The 23,912-nt window shown below is 44.7% G+C and overlaps 1 protein-coding gene across 2 annotated transcripts in view; it reads left to right on the forward strand.

Annotated features, from left to right (window-relative positions):
- Positions 1–23,912, forward strand: part of F13A1 (coagulation factor XIII A chain) — a 62,782-nt gene that overhangs the window by 2,166 nt on the left and 36,704 nt on the right. For both annotated transcript variants that reach the window (XM_082498978.1, XM_082498979.1), the window contains exons 3-5: positions 4,920–5,108; positions 16,426–16,677; positions 23,181–23,299. In XM_082498978.1, coding sequence (XP_082355104.1) covers positions 4,920–5,108; positions 16,426–16,677; positions 23,181–23,299 — 560 coding nt within the window. The remainder of the gene's footprint in view (positions 1–4,919; positions 5,109–16,425; positions 16,678–23,180; positions 23,300–23,912) is intronic.

Here is a 23,912-nt window from a genome sequence, read left to right on the forward strand (position 1 = left end):
GAAACAGGCAAATAAATTTCAAGTGACAAGTTCAAATTTTTATTGCAAAGCATTATTTCTGTAATCCTAATCATGTGCCTTAACCACACATCCCCCCATTTTAATACACACACATTTCTTTAAAAAGCGTTTATTTTAAAAAGTGCCTGAGCAAACCAACTGACATGTTAAGACTACGGAAACTTTGCTTGAACCTTTTCAAACCACCCCATAGCTCTGGGGCAAGTATGTGTGTTTAAAATGTCAAATGTAATGCAATACAGGTCCTGACTAGATATCGTTTCAAAACCAGTATGCTCACAGAAGCTGGAGATGTGTAAGGGTGTGGGATACTTTAGAAGGAATGCAGCCTGTAGCTAAAGCCCACCAGTACCAGGAGAAAGATTCCTATTGCTTTTTGATGTGCTTCACATCAGGCTCTGGATGAAGTGTGGTGCTGGTGGGTGAGAGCCTCTTGCTTTTCAGAAATGCAAAGGAAATTTAGGAATGTCAGGTCAAGTGAGTTGAGTCAGGAACCCAACGTGTGCTTAAGGTGCTGCTGCTGGTGAGAGAAATAGCCCTTGTCCAAACCAAGAGTTTGTGTGTGCATTGGATAAATGTGGCTATGGGACTGATATGGCTGAAAAATAAATCTGTGCATAACAGCAAAACTCTTTTTGTTCAGCCGAATCAGCTCTGCTGTGAGGTTCAGCTCTGCAATGCTTGTAGCAATAACAGGCAAGGGATAACCTGAAGGGAAGGGACTGCAGCAGCGTTCCTGTTTCTGTGCACATCAGCTGTGATCTAAGCCTGTGATACCAGCTGATGTAAGTGTGGTCCCTGGACGGACTGTTTTGGGGTAGGATGCTTAAGTCACCTGTCAGACAACGTTAAAGGTTTATAGTCCAATGCAACTCAGACTGGGACTTACATCCAGGAGCTGAGCCTGCCCTGAGCACTCACAATGTTGTGCCTGGGGGATAAAGTGAGCATCTGCAGGCAGAGCAGGAGCAGCAGAGTACGACAGGGCTCTAGCGCCGTGAGCACATCCTTGCAGAAGACTGCTTGTGCCACACCTCTGCACTTCTGGGTTGCCCAAATCTTTTGTAGTGGTTCCCACAATTTCATTTCCATAACACACTGAAAAAAAAAAAAAAAAACAAACCACAAAAAACCCCCAAAAACACGTGGAAATGCTTTTATCCTTGCTGGTTCAACTGAGGTGTTTTCTAGCCTCTGGGATAGGATTGGACATCTGCTATAAACAACTAAACATTAGTGTCTTCACCTGTGTCAGATCATAGTCAACACAGAGCCATCCAGTAAGCAGAGGTGAGGGCACAGGCTCTCCGGAGAGGCAGTGGGTGTCACTTCCAGGGTGATCTGAACCCTTCTCTCGGCTCCACTGGTTGCAGCAACCAGCCACCAACTGGCTGTGATAAAAGGTTGCATGCCGGGCTCACATCATTTAGATGCCTAAATTTAACTGAATCTTGCCCTTGATCTGTGCAGTGTAGGTGTCTACAGCTGAGCGAGTCACCCTCGTTTCCCTTGACAGCCAACAGAGAGAAACAGGCATTTTTAGGGTGTGATTCATTTGACCTATTTTAGCTACTACTCTAGGATGAGGTAAAACCCTGCGCTTGACTAGCTCTCTGCTGACACCCACATCTACTCCTCTGAATCACAGCCGGAGCGATGGCTGCCTCCCCAGCCCGGTCAGTGGGCTGCCTGCCGCAGGAGCCCGGCTCACTTGCGGGAGGAGATGCTCAGTGCGGAGGATGAGCAGCCCCTGAGCGCTTCTTCAGCAAGAAGCCCGCGTCTCCGTGAACATGCCTGTGCCATATCCTCCCCCTTGGCTCTTCCCAGCCAGCTCATCCCACCGCAATGTGTTGCGAGTGGGCCTGGCGCTTTACAGCCGCTCGGTGGGAGGACACAGCCCTGCGGCCCCACGGTCTGCAGGCTCCCCACGCACCCTCCTTTGTAAAGTTCGGTGGCTCGCCAGGGAATCGTGCTTCCCCTGTTAGCAGGGTGGTGGGCACCTCCTTTGGAAACTCAGACTATTCAGGTTGCAGTCCAGAGCCCTTTCTCTCTGGTCCTCTAAGAACGCCTGATGTTTGAAGGCTATTCTTGTTATTTAAAAAACAGCTCAAGCTTGTGCTCCTTTATTTCCATGAAAGCTTAATGTTGCAAAAGCTTTAAGAAAGCATCAGACTGCTGCCTCTCCTGCAGCAGACCAGGCTATGGGCAAACTGTCAAATGGGCCTGACTTCAAAGGAGGCCTCGATGGCCACCTGTCCCTCACAAACAGATGAGCAGTGACATGCGCAGCGCCCGGGCCCTTCCTTTTGATCGTACTCTGGTGATGATGTTAGCACATCCCTTTGCCCTGCTAATGTTTTGTCCTCTGTAATTACTATTACTGTAATTAACAGTCACAGGTTATCTTCATCTGGCAAGCTCAACACATATTTTAACGCTGAGAATGAAAGTGAAATGTGTTTTCTGCAGATGTGTATGGCTGTGTTTTGACAGGAGCCATGTAAAGTCCTGAGATAAAATGAAGTAAATGCTGAAGTGAAGGCCCAGGGTGGCTTAGCTTTGCAGTTCCTTGAAGGGGCTATCATACAAATGAAGTGCAGGGTCACTGTTGCCCTTTATTTCAGAACATGAGATGAAAACAGAACAAACCCTCAACTCCATTTCTATGCCTCCTCGGAAGGAGGGAGAAGCTGAGGCACGCTTACTGGTAGCTTCACCCCTCACAGTGCCCTGGGATATGCTGCTTTTACATGCAGTGCTTTCAGCCTGGGAAGGGTTGGGAGAGAAAACCAGAGAGACTCTCCCCTGCCCCCGCTTTACCCCTCTCTTGGAAATTCCTGCCTCACGTAATTTAATTGTGAGCTTCCTCAGCATTATTGTGAATGACAATTGGTAAGTTTCACAGGGAGGGAGGCAAAGACGTGCTCAACTTCACAGAGGGGCAATGAGAATGATTTCTGAGCAAAACGCATACAATGTTTCACACAAAAACCATCTCTGTAACTTCAGTCAGCGCTAAAGCCGGTGGGGATCTACAGAAGTTACTCCAGAAGCCTGGTGAATTGAGCAGAGAATAACAATAACATTGCCGTGGGACTTTAAGCCTGCCTCAGGATTGAACAGGGTACTCCAGCCTTTCCGAAGATTAGGGTTAGCAGGAGGCAGATAGGTTTGGGTTCAGTTCTCTAGGGCTTTTCCATGAAAGGATCGTCATCTTGCTGTGTTCTCAGGCAGTTTCCTTTCCTTCTGTCTCCCAGCAGGGCAGGGTTAGGCAGCTGATGGTGACAATGCCCAGGCAGGGAACTCCTCCTGCCGCTCTTTGTTCCCTCCTTTCTGTTAGCTGTTGCCCAGAGCCCTGGCTGGGTGGCTTGGCAAGGGCAGGAGAAGGACCATGCTGGTGTCCAGGGGAGTTGCTGCCTACGGGGCTCTGCTGATATCTTGAATGCATCCCTGCAGAAAGGCAGGGCTAATGCACAGGCTGCTGTAGCCTTGAGGCTACACACCTGAGACGGAGCCGGTCTCCATGTGGTGTCTCCCTGCCTTCAAGGAAAAGTAGTGTGCAATGCTGTTGTCTGAGCTTCTGTGAAATGGGCTGCGTTCAGCCCTCGGTGACTTGAATAGCCGACTCATTCGCTGAGAACATCATTCCTGCTCACAGAGTACTCACTCAGTAGCAGGCCAAATTAGCTGCCACCACCACAAGTACACACAGCTCCACCAACTGCTCTAAATGTGCACCTCTTTTTGCCAGGCGTGAGTGCAGCTCTGGAATTGTCAGTATAATATGCAGAAATTAGCTAGTTTCTAACTGTCAGCACCTGGAAAGACAAGCTGAGAGCTGCAAATCAAGCTTTACTCTTCTGTCTCTCTCCTGGTTTGTGAGCCGTAATGGTCCTCCTGGCAGAGGCTTTGCGATTATCTGCCTGAGCATGTAAGCGAAAGAACGATGTCCAGTTTGTTTTCATGTGGTTGCTTATTGTGTGAGAAAACTTCCATTGCGAAGATTCCCGATATGGTACAGTCATGTAGTTCGTGGTGACTGCAAGTGCCTTTGGCTATCCCAGTGCCACCCCACACTGGTCATTAGCTGAGCATACTAACTTCTAGCAGTGGTAGGCTATAGCCCTTTAGACAGCCCTAATTTGAAGGGAGCAAAGCTTTGCCTGTGCACGTTATAGATACCTACTGCTGTTTGCCTATAACTCTATGCTGTAATTATATGCTGTAATGTTATATTTAGTTTTCATAAGAAGACACTAATAGCAGTGGAGGTGTACTGAGAAGCTGAGTCTAGACACATACAGTACACCAAAACCTTACTTAATACAGACAATCCAAGCTCTCAGCTGAACGCAAGATCATTAACTGCCTCTCAGGCTCTTCAGCACTCAATAGTAGTGTGCTTTGCAAACATTGAAGTATTTAAGCATCACAAAAAAACCTCTGTGAATTTGCATTTTACAAATGGAGGTCTGCAAGAAGGGAGACATGAAGCCACAGCTGTCAAATCCCCACTGATTGCACTGATAAACTTGTGACAGTGAGGTTCAGACATGCAGAAAGCTGATGCCAAAGGAAATATGGAGCCCTGCTCTCCTTCGGGGCATTCAGCTTTCTACCCATAACAACCTGCCCTTTCTGCAACTGCTTTCACCGTTCATTAGAAGCCCTGCAGCCTCTGTGAAAATGGCAGGTGGACAGAGAAGTGTCAGTCCATAAGTCCGTGCTCAGCCCAGGAGGATGTAAGCCCCAAATAGATGCAGTGTGCTCCATTGCACAGTGTTCCTTGATGAGGCAACGCTGGGGAAGGGGAGGACAGGGCCTCTAATGAAGTTGATATCAGTACTGACATTCCAACATACCGACTCGCCTCTATGTTCATTTACATGTCTCTGCAGATTACCTGCGTGTCGTGGACATTAATATGTTCAAGGACCCCCATGAGATTAACAAGCAGCAGCACCACACTGACAAGTACTACAGCCCCAAGCTGATAGTGCGTCGGGGACAGACTTTCCAAATCCAGATTGACTTCAACCGACCCTACAAGCCAGAGACGGACCAATTCTGGCTGGAGTATTTGATAGGTAAGTGCCTGGCAAAGGATGCGTCATATCAGCAAAGTAAGGTTGAAGAGTCTCTCATAAACAGGAACAAAGCAGCACTTAATGGCTGAGTCTTTTCCTGTTACAATTGATAAACCATAAAACCAGGATTAACCATAGGTGAGGAAGTGCTTTTCTGAACAGGGTCTGAAGCCTTGTTCAAAAAAGTCAGAAGAATTGCTTATGAGAGAAGAAGGAGCAGTATTTGGAGCTTTCTGTTTATCAAGAAGCTGTACTTTATTGAGCTTTCAAAGTCATCTCTGGTTAGTTGCTGTATGACAATGCTGGAAGGTAGGTGGAATGGGAAACATCTTTTCTTGGTGTTTAGGAGATGCAGGGAAGAGGAGTCTGTTTGAGGTGGAAGAGGTGACTATGTATGAACTGGAATAACAAAATGTTGAGAATGCAAGTGGGGAAAATCACACAGGGTAGAAGAATAAGAGGCCTTGCAACTTCACAGGCTCCATTTGCAGCCAACTAGGTAACTAGGGAGAAAGTTCAGAGACTGTAGCTTTGGACCAGAGACTTACTCAGGGCCACTCACGGCTTTCTTGATTTACTGCGAAAAGAGCAAGAAACCATTTTTCCTCTCACTGAGAGATCTTCATCGGAGACCCAGGTCCTAATGGACCTGTTGGCTTATTGAAGGTACAGGACTAGAGAAGGGCATGACCTCGCTAGAGATGAGGGAAAGCAAGCGACAGAGTGGGGCTTCCTGTGGTGCTCCAAAGATGGCCCCACCAAACACTGCTCCCTCTACATCACAGCTCTGGGAAAGCCCCAGGTTCGTCTAGAGTGATCTGGGAGTTTCTATGTTAAGATGTCAATGTTCCCCTTATAAACTCTTTAAAATAGGTTTGAATTGATGTTTTAATTTACTTTCCTCAGAGATGCAGTTCTGAAATTTGTAACATTGATTTTTTTTTTCCACCATTGAATTATGATGATGTGGCCATTTATTAGATTCGTTGTCTTTTAAACCTAGATGAGCGTTTATCTCTTAAACGTATGTGCAGTGAAAAGGTTACTGTCTGCACATTTTTTTCATGGGTCTCTTCTTTCTAATTTAAATTAGGGTTGGGAGGCATATTATGACAGTCCAGTGAATGATTGGCTGAACAGCCACAAGTGCCTTTAAAAATTTAATATGCATAAATATCATTAGTTCTTTTGGGATTTAATTAAATTCAAGACTGTTCCCTTAATCTTTATATGTTTAAAACAAACAGCTGTAGCAAGAAGAAGTGGAAAATGGAACATTTGTTTTTTATTGAATTGTGTGCAGTTTGCATTTGTTTTAATCAGATATTCTATATTGGAAGAAGAAATTTAACACTTCTTTTGACGTTACAGAGTCCACTTAAGAGAACATATTCACTTATTTTCCTGTTGGCTTTTCCTAGCACATACGTCCAAAGCCAGGTTGGATGGGGCTTTGAGCAACCTGGTCTAGTGGAAGGTGTCCCTGTCCATGGCAGCAGGGTTGGAACTAGATGATCTTTAAGGTCTCTTCCAACCCAAATCATTCTGTCATTCTGTGAATCTCTAAGCCTGGATCAAAATCCCTTCATCCTCAGACATGGTAGGAATGGGGTTAAATGCAGCCTGAGGTAGGGGAGCCTTTGCAATAAACTCAGCTCTGAACAATGACTTTGGAGTCGGCCCTGAGTCTGTGATTGATGTCCCCTTCCCGTTCTTCGTTCTTCACTGTTATTGTCTTTCCTGTGAAATGGGAATGGTGATGCTAATGTCCCATGCGTGGTGGCTGGCAATCAGCTGAAGGAACATGCTGCATATATAGGAATAGTATATGATGCTGGTGCCCTCCCCTGCTTTTTAAGTGTCTGCTTCTGTAAGCACCACTGCCCTCTTGCTACAAGGAATTTAGCTCACAGAGATTCGACTGGGAGAAGAGATATTCAAGCTCCCCTTTGAGGAACTGGTTAATACTCAATGTTCCACAAATGTTTCTCTTTATGCACATGTGGTGAAAACACAGTACGTTTGTTCTCAGAGGCTAGCAACAGAAAGCAAAACAAAAACAGTCCACAAAGGAGAAGGAAATTATCCAGAGATGATCTGCTTGACTCTTGCTACTTCTCTTTTTACTGGCAAGTCCAATGTTTAACGCCTTGAAGGGGAGAAAAAGTTTTCTTGGACTTAGGAAAGGGCACTGAGTGCTCAAGGTTTCAGTGCTGTGATCTCCAACCTTTTGTGACAGGAGATGTGGCCATTTACATCCAGGTTTGTTCTGTTTGTCTGTCTGAAGAGCGGGTATTCATCTCTCATAATGCCAGCCACCTGAGAACTGGAGCCCAGTCCAAAACGTTTGCCTCGGCTGCCTCTCTGGGCAGAGGATGGAGCCAGGCACCTCCAGGTGGCAGTTTAGCCCTGCTGTCTTAAAATGGGGTGAACTCTCTCCTGGATTTTTTTTTTCTTCCTCCGTTGACTCTTCCCCGTAGACCAGGCTCTGACTTTAAGATCACAAAACACAGGAGAGGTGAATCCCACCCTTCGGTTCTGTCAGGCAGGAGCTAAACCTGAGGACTGCCTCAGGCAACAGCCGGACAGCAGAGGCAGCTTGAGCTCAGGGAATCTTTTTATGCAGAAACAAGGGGTATATATCCTAGGAAAGTGCTGAATTTGAGAGACTTAAGCGATGGACACACAGAAATATTGGCAAGTTCTTGCAAAACGACCCTTTCAAGGAGTTCTCTGTGTTCCTGAGCAGTAGATTTCAAACAGTGCAGCAGAACTGTAGAATAACCTAGGTTGGAGGGACCTCCAGAGGTCTCATGTCCGAGCCCATGCTCAAAGGAGGTCCAGCTTGCTCCGGCTGCTCAGGGCCTTGCCCTATGGACAGGTTTTGAGTATCTCCAAAGGTGGGGAGGTTACCCCAAGCAATGTGGACCAAACTGTCCACAAGCTGTAGAATATTTTGGGTGTTTCAAGGCGCTATTCTCATAAGGTACAAAGACACTTGTGGTATGGACAGCTGGCCTTGGCTCCCAGGGAATTCAGCTGGAGGTAGGAAAGCTCAGCCTCTTGTTTGCAGGGCTGTGCCTACAGTGAGGGCTGCCTATTCAACAACACCTTATAAAGCTATTCAGAAATGATTAGTTCCCAGCACTGGAAATTTCCCAGCATTGACGTTAATCCGTCACAGAATTTTTATCCATTAAAGACTAATTTTGCACCTGAAAAATGTGACAGTAGTAATGACTTGATCCTGTGTGTGTGAAGAACTATTCTATTTCCTTTATTCCCTGAAATTCAGTTTTGCCTCTCTTTTTTTGCTCCTATTTTTGCTTCTTTTACATCATTAAAAAGATGATTAATGAAGCAAGTAAAGCAAGTAGAAACTGCTTAATCCTTCTAATTGATAATGAATCCAAGGGTACCTGGGACAAATGCTTCTTATGTCAAATGAAACTAGGTCTGAAATGTTCACAGAACAATGTTTAGTAACAATCTTTTTTAATCCACAGTCCGTTTCAAGACCATTCACACTGAGTCTGGAATTCATCGTCCAAATTGTATAAACAAATATATATATATAAATATATAAATAATTCACCCCAATCTCTTGAAAGTCACTCTTACTGATACTCTTCTGTGATGGTTCCTTATGACTAAAGTCCTTTATGCTTTAGCAGACTGTTTTCCGTAGAGTCATCATCAGTGAAACTGGCTGAAGTGCTAACATGTGAATTATTATAATTCAGTTTTGCACATAATGCTTCATTAAATTAGGACCATACTTGTCTGCCAAAGTATGGAAAACAATGAATGTGCCAAAAAATCCACATGGAAAAATATCCACTTAAAAAGAGTAATGGGATGTTATTCCAGTTCTTGTGCTGGACTGCAGCCCTGTCTCAGTACCTGTGGTTTGGGAGCTGCTCCAGCACCTCAGATTTCCTTCCTTGCAGCCCACTTCCTGACTTTAACGAGAGGAAAGGTGAGCATCGCCCCTTGGGAAACACTCATTTTATTGGTCTGGGGTTGAGATGAAAGAGCCACCAGAGAACTGTAGATGCTGCGCTTACATCCAGCTCCCCACAGCGGAAACAATTTTGGTTTGCTTGGAGCCCAGAGGAGCCAATGACTCCTTCACCCATCTTGATATCTCCTGACTACTGCCTTTGTGGTGATGGGGATACGGTGTGCTGCTCTTGGCTTTCCACAGTGTGGGGCTCAGTCTGTCCGAGCATGGCTCCTGCACCTGGGGCAGCCAGTTTGGCATGAGTACTGCAAAGTTTCCACAGTCACTGCTGCGCTGGCAGTGATTTCTCCGAAAAGCAGATGTATGATTAGATGGGCTTATACAGCCTTCAATCTTGCTTTTAGTCATAGTTTCCTGTACGTGGCTGTAAATCCTAGAGTGGTTGATAAGTTTATATGATGCATCCTTACTCTAATGATATATTTCCCCACATCCTCATAAATTGTTGTCTATTTGTATTTTCCTTAAATGGTTTCATAAATCCATATATATTGGTCTAGCCCTAAATATTGTTATGAACGTTTTATTCATTGGCATACTTCTGGAGTGATAATAAAACCCAGGCTGCTATCACCTTTCCACACATGTACATGCGTGGACACCCACACACCCACCCATACGCACTCCTCGGGCTTCTATAAATCATTGGCTTTTGGCCTGAGATGAGAGCAGAGACTTACTGCTCCTTTTTCTACAGTCTTCTCAGGCCTGCTCCAGAGGAGTAGCTATAAACACACGAAAGAACATAAAGATCTTAGAGCTGATCTCATATGGCTTATTTAGGTGACACCAAATTCTCACTTAGAAGAGGGGCATCTGAGTGCAACTAAATAACCAGGGGTCCAATTCAGGACACCCACACCAGAATCAATGGAGCTCTTCATACTGTCCTACAGTGTCCGCGGCCTTTCTCTAATTTCACAGCAGTGCTGGGACATGGGTTATTCCAGGAGGGTTGAGTTTTTTTTCCTTTTTCAGGCAGTAGATCTACCTTAGTGGGAAGTATTGCTACCCCTGCTGTCACCTGTCCTCCTCAGCAGCTCTGGGGCAGGACAGGTGGTAACTAACAGAGTGGTTGGGACATGAGGTGTCCCCTGGCACCTCAGATGGGATGTTGAGCTGAGTTCTGCCCCTGGGAAAAAAAGTTGCTTATTGGGAAATGTTGGATCTTGGGTTTTTTTAGGAGACTTCTTGGCATTATACAAGAGCAACTAACTGTGGTGCTGGGGGCAAACTCTGTTGGTGCTGGTATGTAACCTCATGCTGGGAGTTTATTGAACCAATATATATCCCTGTTTAACAAAGAACTACAAAAATTGAATGAAGATACAGAAACACCGGATGTTCTGAACGTGGAATCACATTTGGGGGAAGAAGGAATAATGCATTAGCAGTAGAAAACATTTCCTAGAAATTGACTCCAGACAGAGAAGAGACCTGTTTGCCACTTCTTAGCAAAGAACAGCAAAATTCACTTTCTTAATGAAAGTGTTGCGGTGTTTTTTTCCTCCCCTTTCCTCCCCTCTGGAATTCCCAGCCAGGCCCAAGAGGAGCAGAGAGGAGAGAGTACCTCGAGATGCTCCATGAATGGGGTATTTCATACGAAGGAGTCTTTATCATGCTCTCCTTTTGCACTGCTGCAGCAGCATCAAGTGGCATGTAAAATCTAGCTGTATTTTTTAAAGGTTTTAATAGCTAAGGTGTGTGACTCTAATGTGTGTTTTACAACTGTAAAGTACTAGAAACACTCACTCATGGGACAGAGTGCTCAGATGTTAAGGATTCGAACTGGAGCAATAAGCAAAAATCATTTCAAGATATTTGGGTTTCCTACACTTCCAAGTTTGTATGCAGCACTTCCGAAGGCAATGGGATTTGAGGGTGGGAGTAACCAAGATGTGATATTAAAGCAGTGGTTTAAAGAAACTACTATTTTTTACAAAAACTTGTTTCTCCTTCTTGCTTGTTTTGAATGTTTGAGATTTCATTAGAGCATGTCTCTCTTTTTTTGTTTTACTTTTCTTTCTTTTCTTCTTCTCTCCTCCTCTTTCTCCTCCTCCTCTTTCTCCTCCTCCTCTTTCTCCTCCTCCTCTTTCTCCTCCTCCTCTTTCTTTTTTTTTCTTTTTCTTTGTATTTTTCCTTTTTCCTTTTCTGACATTTGTTGTAGTTATTCATAGTGATTAATAAGGCATGGTTCCAGTATGCTAACACCCATCCCTAGGCTGCTGGGTACAATAAGGCTTACCTCTGCTACACAGCTACTCGTGGCTTCCAGCTCAAATTTATTTATCAACCTGTCACAATTATTATACTTCCAGGTCTGGCATTGAAATAGATTCCTGACCTTTTGTATGAAAGAGTGTATCTAGGTAAAACAAATGAACCTAACAAGAAAATTGTTAACCTAACTGTGTGTAGTCTATGTTGCAAAGGGAGACAGATTCCTTGACTCCTTTAAAAAACAATCTTCTAAGGAGGGTTCCTAAAAAGACTATCGAGAAATAGCTTTGTTCACCTCCCTCTCTTCTGAAGCATCCTACTTTCATCAAGGAGGAAATGTCCTCTGAAGCTCACTATATCTCAAACCTCTGTGATACCAAATTTCTACTCCTCCCTGCTGAAAGTAAAACATCTGCTTGCTTGTGTAGGGCGTATCCAAGAAGACCCCTTGGTCCCTTCACTGGCTCTGATAACAGCATGGTGCTAACTCAGCAGTGGCATTTAGGAGCTGTTTAATGCACGCACACATACAGTAGCGTGTATGTCCTTTGGGGATCAAGGGAAAAACTAAACTAGATGCGGATAGAGTCTTCCAGGGACGGGGCAGGGGAGGAAAAGGAAAGTAGTTTGAGCGAGCCCTGTTCCCTGTTAGTCACTTGGAAGGAACAGCAGCAGACTGGGACAGCTGGAGGAGGAGCACTCGTGTTTTGCTGACTGAACTTGCCGTACCTATCTCTCACTCTCCCTCTGTTGCTGTAAATCCCTCTGTGGTGCAGCAGTTTTACCCAGAATTAAACACAGCTTGCCTCCGTGCCTGACGGGCCCGGAGCTCACATGCTAAGGAGCTGAGGCATATGTTAAAATTAACTCACTTTGAATGCATGTGTGTGTGGCTACAGTTCTGTGTTTTAGATGGCTCATCCTTTTGCTACTGCATAAATAAGACCTTGGCAAGCTTTAACAAACACTGCGCTCTGCTTTTTGCCCATGTAAAGTGTGTGTGTGGTGGGGGACATCCCATACATGCCCACATCCACATATGCTTCAGTCATGACATGTTTCGCCATGTAGACTTTCACTCATGTTTACTTACTTTCAATGCCTTGTGATGCAGCACTGAGGGAGAGCTGAGCTCCTTTAGTAGCAACAGCAGATATTTTGCTCCTCTTTTCCTGGGTGCCTGGAAAACCCAGGAGCTGTAGAGCAGAGCTGAGCTGCAACAGAAGTGAGCCAGGAGATGTAGGAGCCCAGCGTGGGTAGCTATAGGTTGCAGGCCTGTGTGCTGTGAAGCAGGGAAAATAGATATGTTTGGGCCATTAAACTTCTGTAAAAGGGAAGTTTGTATAAAAATAATGTCTTCTGGCAGTATTGTGGCTTAGTACCTAGCACTAAATTGCAGAGAGTTGGAGGCCTACGGAAGAGGGCCGCTGATTTCTCTCCTGTCCTCTCCTGCCTTGAAGGCAAGAGAGTCAGCAACCCCTGTTCAGCACCTGATATCTTCTGAGCTGTAAAAGGACCCTATTAAAATATTCACCCTGTGCCTGGTGATAACAGTGCAGCAACCTCTAGGCTCTCCGAATTTTCAGGCTGGATTTTCCCATGTCCGTGTGCTGTTAGAGAGAGTGGACAGGGACATCCCAACAGTGTGATGTCACGCTATGACTTTGTCTTTCACAGAACAATTGGCTGTGAAATGTCCTCAAGTGAGGGCCAGGGCCTCCTACGCCCAAAGCACACATGAGCATCAGGGACTGAGGCAACCACAAAGAACTGGCTGCAGAGCATGGTTCAGGCTGCCAGCTCCTGGAGCAAATTGGAGTGAGAGGGATCCTGAGCCAGCTGATGTTGCTGGCAGAAACACCATCCTGTCAGCATAAAAAGAGTTTATCTTCTCTGCGTGGGTCCTGCTCCTGACATGCACCCAAACACCCTCCTGCCTCTCCATAGGTTGGGTTAGCACCAGATATCCTACAGAGAGTGCTCTGCCAGGCGTTCGCAGGCTTTTGGTAATGAGTCTTTGGATAAGATTGAATCTTCTTCCTTAGAGACTCTAACCCAGAGAATGAAATCACCATTGCATATTATCCCTTCTGAGAAACAGCTGACATTACAGACATCCCAACTATGCACCAAAGTTGACCCTGCTTTTCCACTGCAGCCAGAAATGTGTGCTCAAGATGTAGATAAAAGTCAAATGGCCAAGCCATCCTGAGAGGACTTCCCTACAATGTTGATAAACATAGTACTGAACCTATGTAAGGATTCTTTTGCCAGCAACTTTAGCAGGTAATGCCGAAGTTATTCAGCTTTATAGTGCTCTAGTATCAAGATAACAGATGTGGGTATATGAGACTAGTGTGGCTGGTGCTGTCAGGTGTCTAGATGTGTGATTACAATTCAGCTCCACAGGTTCCTGTCAGAAGTAAGAATTCCCTTGCTCTTCCATTTGCGTTTTGGTTTTGTTTCAGAAGATGATGGAACCTGTCCTCTCTTCAAAGAAAACATTGGAAAATGCTTACTGTGTTTTTGAGGGCTCTGCCCATCTTCCCGGGCTTCCTCATAGGTTCAGGATTTTTGCAACTGTTAGCCAGCACCAAACCCTGCTTGTGTGTCAGAAGCAAACAATGTTCTCTTGTATTTGCTATTCATAACACCTGCAAATTATCCTGACTTCTAGGATATCCCCTCCCTGGTATCTCTGCTGTGTCTGCAGGGATGCAGGCAATACCCCAGAGCATCTTCTCCTCATGGGTGAGCAAGATAGTGCAGTGGCCTCTCTTACTGCATGGGAGCAGGTGTGTGGGGCATGCACAGGCTACAGACGCCCCCTTGTCAAGTGACAGGTATATTAGGGTGTTTTGTGGCTTTGTATGCAAGAAAAACCCTTCTTTGGAAGACCAAAGGGAGTTTTGCAGGTTCAGGTTTCAGAAAAGTGAGTATACCAGGGGCTTGGTACTTTGCTGAACCTGCTATGAGGTACCAGTGACCAGGCTTCCATAAGGATGTCTTGCAAAGGCCTCATGACCTCTTTGAGATCTTATCTGGTTCCTATAGGCAGATTTACTGGCGAATGATTCTTCAGCATGAGCTGCGCATGGACATGGTGGTGCAAAGCTGCCGCCACAACACAAGTCCTTATGTTACCGATAGGCTCCTACACCAACACGCGGTTTCCAGTAAAGATAACATCGTCTGTTCCTAACCACATTAAAATAGTAATCCCTCCCCATTTTCCACCTTTCTGAAGGAGGTAAAGGAGGTATTTTAAAAAGTAGTGCTTGTTAATGGTTTTTAAGAATATCAGTTCAGTTACTTGGTTTGCTCTACTGCTTTGTTTGCGTGGACAGCTTTTTAAAAAAAAATATGTCAAAACTAGAAGCAAAATATCAACTGCAGAGGCAAGCTGGGTCATGCCCAGTTGCACTACAAAGAACAAAAACATGTTCAGCTCTCAGATCACAATTGTTAGCAGGCGCAAGACTTTCATCTCTGTTACCTCTATAGGCTCTTCTCTCTAGACTGGCTTTCCTTTGATGGCTTATATTTGAAGTGTCCAGTGCTTTATCTTCTAGTGTGTTCTATTGATTTTGCTCTCTTATTCTAGTCCTTTTTTTCTTCTGTAGGTCTTTTCCTTCTGTTGCGCCCCTCACTGATCTGAATGGGTTTCATGGGCTACAGCATCCCTGGCTGACAGGGCAAAGTGGGCTATTTATGTGCACTGAACATCTGCAAAACGGAAGTTCATGTGCACCAAATAATCTCTTGGATGAAGAACAGCAGCCCCAGATTTCTTAGAAAGACTGCTGTCGTGGCAGCTCGCAAGCTTCAGATTCAAAGCTGGAGTTGTCTTTTCCCAGAATGTATAGTGTTCAGATCTGGGATTATGTCTGCATCAGCCTTATAAAAATAAGCAAGCAGGAAAATCAACGCCCTTGTGAGTTTAATTTTGAAGTTCTTAAATAGTAGGAATGAAAAATATAGAAGTCTGTCTCTCTGTCTGCTATCGTTGCTTTTCATTACCCTATTTTTGAATGAGAGAGTCTGACTTTCAGCCTAAAATATGAAACGAAGAATAGACTTGAGAACGAGATAAGGAACTCAGCCTTCTCACAAGAGTCTTTTCTGTCTGTGCTGCTGGTTGGCTTTCAGATATAGTTTGGCTCTACCTCAGGCTCAGAGGGTGGATCCTCACACAATGTTGAATCCTGCCAGTATACATGTTTACATGTAGCCTATCTGTCTAGATGCTTTTTATAGTTGGCAGAATAAAATAGGCTTCTCTGGGGTGCGATTTGTCTTACTATGAGGTGCGGTACTTTGGAGGTTTGTTATACTTTGAGACTTACTGCTTGCAGAGGAAGTTCGGCTATCCAGATGTGTTCATCTATACTCTGGGTATCCAGAGTTGATTCCCACTCTGTCCAGGAGGAGTAGATGCTCAGGAGGAACTGAGCGCTGGGTGTCTGCTGGTGGACTGACTTGTATTTCCTCCATCTCTGTGGACTTGTGTGAAAGAGCGTTTGGTCTCTGCTTGTCAGCGCAGTAGTACAGTGAGGAGAATGAGGCTCTGATCGGCTAAAGAGCCCCAAAACCGAGGTCTGTGACCCAGTGCACACTTGCATGCTAGCGACAAGGATGGTGGGTGCATATGAACTGGGGAAGGGGCTCTTACCCACACTTACCAACAGTATAGCTGACACCAAGGCAAGGAGCAAGCCGGAGTGCAGCTTGCTGCACAAGGATATACAGCAGTGGGCAAGGAAAGCCTGGGACATCCCCTGCTCACACTGCCAGGGCTATACTCTGAGCCAGCAAGACTGAAGCTTGCTGGAGTGAGATGGGTGGGATGTCTGCACAGGCTGCCTGCTGGGAGGTGTTGCATATATTCGTGTGGCTGTACTGCCAAGTGACCAGGCACTGTGTGAAGTGATGAGGGAGGGAAGTGGTTTCCGCCCACTAAAACTTGCCAACTCCTTTGAAAATAGACAGGGGGATAGAGGACAGCCAGGAGAGGAAGACACTGTTAAAACAAAGCGAACCTCTTCATGGAGTTATCCCCTCCTCTTTCTCCAGGTCGCTACCCTCAGCAAAACAGAGGCACCTACATCCCGATCCTAGTAGGTGATGTGCTGAAACCCGGTGAGTGGGGAGCCAAGATTACCCACAAGGAAAACAACTCCATTCGCCTGTCCATCATGTCCTCTGCCACCTGCATCGTTGGGAAGTTTCGCCTATATGTTGCCGTCTGGACTCCCTTTGGCATCCTCCGGACACAGAGAAACTCGGCAACCGACACTTACATCCTGTTCAATCCCTGGTGCCAGCGTAAGTCCCTTGTCAGTGTCAGAGGTCCGCACTTTCTGCTGCTGGGCTCATCGGGTTTTGGGAGGGGCTGGTCCAGGAAGGGGAGTTTGGTACCCAGGTGACTGGAGACAAGCCACTTTGTGTCTGGAAATTATGTAGTAAATCTGCCAAGAGGCAAGTGTTTCAGGCTGGGGAATAGCCCTGTGTGTAGTTGCACTCTGCAGTTTTATGAGGCCAATCCTGTGTTTACCAGCTCAGGCAGCACGATGATTCTCCGTTTCTTGTAGTAAATATACACCAGGACTTTGCTCTGACTTTATTAGGCATCAGCATGAGCCTCCTGCCCGCCTGTGTGTGCCTTAAACTGACAAGTCAATATGGGCATGTTTTTTTCCAGGATTTGGTGTGAGGCAGGATGTGGCAGCATCCCATACTCTGTTGAGTTACATCGCTAATTGCCACATTTAGGATCGAACATCTGCAGCCGAAGGCCTGCAGGAATTCAATGGGAGCTGCTGCTCCTGCACAGGTTGAATGCAGCCAACCTGTTACCGCATCACTGGTGGTGCCTTCCCACTGCTACACGATATTTGCCCTTATAAATTCCCCTTTAGCGGTGACTAATTACCAGCAACCCTGTCCTCTGTGAGGAACAGAACACTTTGCAAATGAGCCTTTTTTTATACTCCAGTGGGTTAAAGAACAATTTCTTTTTTTTTAATCTCCCTGGATCCTGGGTAAAATCAGCCCTTACAACTGACAGAATTGTATTTTACCCAATGAAGTCCAAGTGTGGCTTTAAGGAGAGGGCAAGGAGTACTGCAGAGGTTTGGCTCAGCCTTCTGACAGGCTGTAGCACTGTGTCAGCCTCCAACACTTGTAAGGCTCCAAGTCTGGCATAAGTATTGCTATATATTTAGGTCACTAGCTAACTTTAATATTCTTTCGCCACCCTTCCTTCATCTTTCGATGTTTTAACCAGAGTATTTGCATCAAATAATCCTGTACCAAACAAGGGCCATCCTACTGAGTGACGAGTAAGTTTAGCTTTATTAATAGAGTCCATTATTCAGCTGCACTACTGTCAGTACATCGAATGATTTGTGCTAAATTCATTACTTGCCCCCAGTCTAAGGGAATATAAGCAGTGATTAGCTTATGCATTATTTAGGAAGATATATGTTAATGCTGAGTAAAGCGGAGTTAGTTAAGTGGGAACAGGAGGGAAGGGCAGGGCCCAAGGCCCCATGACACCATGAGATACTTCTGAAAGCAATGTAGAGGTAGATACCTCTTAGCAGCATGCTAAGATTTTATTCTGGGAGATGAGGGAGAAGACAGTTTCTTTTTTAACATAAAAAGAAGAATCATTGCCGAAGTTATGACCCACTGTGAGCAGACAAAACTGCTCAAGGTTTGTGAAGGCATCATCAGCCTGTCACAGCTCTAGCTAGGGAGGTGCAGTTCTCCACCCCAAGGTAGAGCATCCCTTGGCTTTAGTCATGACTGTCATAACAGCCGGTTTGTCAGCCAGCACGGTGGCTATGCAGTGGCTCAGCACCTCCCTGAAAGGAATACACCCTAAAGAAAAAGCTTCTTAAATTACCTCAGGTTGCCTCATGACTAGCGTACAACCAGCTAGGGCTATATGCAGCTGTAATGTGGAGAAAAAAAATAATATGTGGGGCTTGGCTGGCCCACTCTGGTGTGACTGGGACCACATAGGCTGATTCAAGGTGCTAGTCAGGGAATAGAAGAGGAAAAATCAATCCCTTCTTCTCATCTCCTTCCCCACCAGCTCTGTATGCTGACTGGTCCACATCTGTTCATGGCACACGGGTGCTTTGCTCTCCTGTGCTCTCCCTCCCTCACACCTGAGCTCAATGGGGCCAAAATCCAGCAAGATTAAAAGCACAGTGTGTGACCAAACCTGTAGGCAGGAAGACGTGCAGCAGTTGCCTCCAGCAGCAGCCATCGGCGAGGCTGATGGAAAAGCTCTGCTTCAGGAAAGCAGAGGAGAGTCTGCGGGCAGCAAGGATGTGCTGTGTGCCCTCAGGCCCAGGGGTCACCCCTGGAGGACCACGTTTTTGTCTCCAGCTTACATGTTCAGGTGTGTCTCAATGACTTCAGGTACTGGCCCTTGCTGACTACTGTAGTTTTTGTTTTCTGCATGTTTCATTTGGATTTGGATTTATTCTCATTTCTTGCCCCTGCTTTTCCTCCTAGGTAGTTTGGGCTAATTGGCTCTTATATCTGCCTTTTTGCTCTCTCGTTGTGTTAGAAAACCAGGGCGTGTTTCTCCACGCTTTATCCCCTGGCTGGAAAAGATTGTTCAGTGGAATGACAAAAGGGTATAAAAACTCAGGCAGTTAAAGTGCAGAGAAAACAATAGTTTGAAAATCTCCTAGACTTGTTTGCTGGGTTAATAGCTAAGCAGAAAAGTCTGAGTGAAAAGCCTCATTAAAAAGAGAGAAGGCTGATGCCAGGAATGAACGGGGATTGTTATAGCAGGGAGCAGAGTACGGGCTCTGTCAGTGTCTAGCGCAGCTTTCCGACTCATCATTTTGGAGAAACATCAATGTGTCGGTATAAGCTTTTCTTTAAGACAGAGGCATTTGTGCCCTTTCTTATTACTCCTTTTCTCACTGTAGTTCAGTTTTGACATATCTTCCTAGCCAGGGATGTGGGGGGGTTTCTGCTGTTTCAGAACAAGTTTGAATACTTTCCCAGTCAAGCTACAGAGTACTTTGCTTCCAAAATCATCAGATGCTTTTATATATTTTATTCCCCTTAGCTACATTTAAGGCTGATCACCAAGTATACTTTAAAGATGCAGGTGTAGGGCCTGATCCTGCAAAATTATACTCACCAGGCCCAAACATCTGGGAATTCAGCAAGCTAGTGGATTGAGATTTCAGATACTCGGGTGAAATTGGCTTTACTTAATAAGCAAAGTAAAGCCTGTGAGGAGCGGCAGCATCCTTTCTTCAGCCAGCTGACATAGCTGGAAAAGCAGATGTGCTTTTGGGCATGCAGAGCCCTCTTCAGTTCTGAAACAGAAGATACAAATGGCAAGTAGTTAAGCATAACTTCTTGGAGTTTAACTTAACCCTTAGTAGTATCAGACTACATAAAAGCAGGGAAGGGCTCCTTTGATCTGGATCCTGTGAGCTCTTTCCAAGGAGGTGCTGAGGCTCAGCAGCTTTCTGCTGAGGAACATTCAGTGCTTATCAAGGAAAGACCTTGCATTGCCTTGTGGGGCTCTCTCACAGGTGAAGATTCATAGTGTATCTGAGTAAGTTGCAGATTCTGTGAGCTGAGGCGTTTCATTCACCCAAGCTCTCTGCAAGGTGCGTTATTTTTAAGCAACCATATGTATTGCAACTTTATCGAGTCAATTGCACATTTCTTCAGCTTATGTGCCTCAAATGTCCTAATACAGTTTGAGGCTTAGTAACATGTGGTTGACTGTGGTTGTCAGTCATCCAATCTCATTTTTCTGACATTTGTAGCTAAATCTTAAATTTGATCTCTTGTATCATAGATTCCACGTGGGTGAAATCCATACAGAGCTTCATCCTTCTGCTACACTAATGTAGGCAAGCACTAGCAGTTGCAGGGCGGCACACTGAGTTTGGTCCTAGGTGGAGTGGGTTTTGCAGATAAGTGGATTTAGCTCTTGCAGCTCTGTGTTTGCCACAGCGCTGTTCTCTTCCCATTCCCGAATTCCCACGGGAGTGCTCTGAAGGAAGGCTGGATGCTCAGGGCAAGCCTGCCGCCTCCACCTCCCCTCGACTGCTGGTGCTGCTGTACTCAGTGGTCACTGTCTGCACAAAGAAATAGCATTTCCAACTCCAGCCAGTTGCTGTGCTGGGGATGGGGTCCCACCATACTGAGTAGGGTGCTCTCATGCTCATTCACCTTCCCAAATGGAAAGGGCTTTTCTGCACTCCTCATCTCTTTTACAAGGAGCCTGTGTTCAGTGGAATTCCTCGCCTGCAGTACTGTCTTCATGTAAAGTGTATTTTTACCTTATCCATCTTCAAACAAAGACGCATAGAGGCTAATTTGCTTCTTTGTAGCATTGCTAGTGTCTTAGTAATTTCCCAGGATAAAAGAAATGAGTAAAAGAACCCCTAAACTGCTAGAGAAAAAGAACAAACAAACCCAGCGCATTTCCCTGGAATTCTTCTGTTTGTCAGACATGAGCCTCCACTTGCACAAAATAATTAGGAGTTGTACTATGTAGAGCACGCTTAGCATCAAAGTAGTCACAAATGCCTCGTATTTTCTTCTAAACAGTCTCAAGGGTAGTGAAAGCTGTCAAAAATCAAAGCAGCTGGCTTCTCTGTGAAACACAGAAGCCCTTTTTACTTTATCAAAAAGCACAAATATTTTAAAATAATTGACAGAGAAGTTAATCAATTTTCATTTGATTTAGCAAAGATCACGCAGTCTCAAAAAAACATAAGCATCTCAATTGATACCAACCAGATCAATATTGATATTTTTAATCCCTGAAAGAAAACAACAGCTGTCAAGAAGGCATATGCACACACTCCACTGAATACGTAACTGTGCAGAAGAAGGTGTGAGTCCTCCTTCTTTAAATGCGTTCTCCCTACAGTTTGTACAGATGTGCTTTAATACAATCCAAAGCTCAGTGAGTGAATGCATATAGTTGTTCAGTCAACAAATTGGGCAGATCCAGCCTAATGAAACAGCCTATGTGTCTGTAACATCTGCAACATTTTTGGTGGGATGTTATGCAGCACTTGTTTAGAGCTGGGACTTGGACCTCAAAAAAGTCATGTAATACACAGTTTCATAAGTATGAGAGTCCCTGCTGGCAAAAATGACTACGGCTTTTTGAGTCACTATCAAGTTTTAATGCTCTCTTTCACCTGGTAGCCTCTGAATATAATAAACACATAATCTGCTTTGTGCCTGGGTGCAGGTTGACTGGGTCATGGGTAGTGATAACCCTCGGAAGACACTTCTTGACAACTGAGCCCTTAGAAGCCAGGTAAATACCACTACCCTGCCAAATGGAAGAGTGGGTCTCAGAGTTGACTGCCTTAGGGAAAACCCAATTAAACCTGCCGCTTCTCTGTGTGCTCGGATTCAGATGCACTCTGCAGAGCCTGTACAGCAACCCTGTCAAAAGCATAATGGCAAGCGCTGGTCTCCTCAAATGCAATGAAGGTTTCTTACATCTAACACCTGCTTCCCTGTCATTCCTTGCACACCAATGCGGAGGTCGTTAGGTTACATATCTATGCATAATCCTTCTGTATGTATAGACACAGAGACATAAATATATCTTCAGAGGAAACAGAACTTCCAGCAGGGTCAGGTGTATAGACTGGCAAAACCCTTCACCTGGCTGAAGTTGGTGTGAGTTTTGCCATTGTTTTTTTCAGAGGGCTCAGATTTTAGCTTATTTTCAGCCAAATAGGAGCTTTATGGGCAAATGAAGAAGCTTTTGAGGATGAGGTTTACAAGGAAACGCATATCTGATTTGCATTTCAACAAAATACAACAAATCAATAGGCTTTTAAAAGTGAAATGATCCTCTAGTAATTTGTAGTGGGATGCTGAAGAAATCTACTACAACAGTAGCGAGTGGTAGTTTTGTACTTGCCTGTATCAAGCTATCAGATGTTATTGCTCCCCTTTAATTTGCTATCTGGTACCACATTACTGATTTCCTCAAATTAATTCATTCCCACACTATTAATTGTTAAGCTATATCTCTTAGTCTCAAAATGCAAACGGCACAGGAAAGAAATCCTCAACTGTTCTAGCATCACGGAATCATGACCTGCGTCATCCTTACCTGTCAATGTCAGGATAGTTTCATGTCATTCAGGGTTATTTATGAATATCCCCTTTGTATATGGTTTGATAAAGATCTCTTCCAATTACTTCCAGTTTTCACTTGGACACTTGAATTTGTCCTCATATCAGCTGGTCAGTCAAGCTATGTGGGGGAGGGACATTCCAGTCAATAACTTAGTACAGAAAAAACAATCAAACCCTGATGTTAATACACTATAAAAATTGTATTCCAATTTTTTTTATGCACTACAGATTTTTCTTTAGATCTCTTGACTTGAGATGTTTTCCATTAACATTAATAGGTTTGAAATTGTTCTTTGATCTGTTTGTATGGATGCAGAATGGCGTCATGGTGCTCCAACTTTTAAATTAGCAGTACACAGTCATCATAAAATTCTTGATAAGATGTGACATTTTAATCATACTGAACAGATCCTGAGAAAACAGGCAGGAGTTGTCAGCATTTTTGCATCTTGCATGCTTTTAAGTTGTGTATCATATTCCTAACTGGGGTCACTACTGCCTTTTTCTTGTACCTTGTTGAAGCAAGTAATGCTTTGTTTGATGGAAAACAGGTACTTTTTTCATCAAAGATGACTGTATTATATGCTAAGAATTTTTGTCTGTCCTATATAAAAACTTAAATGACTCTGTTAACATTTCTTTTTGGTAAACTGATGCAGAGGATGCCGTGTATCTGGATGATGAGAAGGAAAGGGAAGAATACGTCCTGAATGATGTTGGTATTGTTTTCCATGGAAACATCAACGACATAAGATTAAGAAGCTGGAGTTACGGTCAGGTGAGCTATTTAGACCTTTTCTGGCTGCTCCCAGCAGGATAGCAAGTGAGTTTAATTGGCACCAGACTGTGGTTGAGACTGTGGGCTCTCGAGTGCATTATTGGTCTCTCCTTCAGAAAGACACGGGGCATAATTTTAAAATTGTATGAAGTGGGTATATGCCTAATCCAGAAAAACAATGTCATAATAGCTAATATTTAAAGATCTCATCTTAGAGATGTATTTCAGATACTAAGAGGCTGCCCGATGAAAGTTACAAACATTAGCTGAGGTTTCCACAGTAGCAGTATTTCTGCTGCTATGTTATTGCTGCTTCAGGATCAAACTGATTTGGTGAAAGAGTAGAGAGTTAGTTGTTTTTTTTTTTTCATTTTTCAGCAACAGGTTGTATTGCTTTTTGACTCTTCCTTTTAGTTCTAGCAACTTGGTGGAAATTATTCTCATCTGCTCAGGGCGGGGGGGTTTCCTGTGGCAAACTGGGATTTAATCCCAGAGTTTTAAATTTCCTTGCCAGAGTGACAAAGAGGGGAACCTCTCCCTTTGCTGCCTGGACTCGACAACACCAGTCTCCAGTGGCCTCTTGGAGCCCTGGGGGACCCCACCCCACCAGACT

This window comes from Vanellus vanellus, assembly GCF_965231255.1.
Source record: "Vanellus vanellus genome assembly, chromosome: 2".
Classification (NCBI taxonomy): Eukaryota; Metazoa; Chordata; class Aves; order Charadriiformes; family Charadriidae; genus Vanellus; species Vanellus vanellus.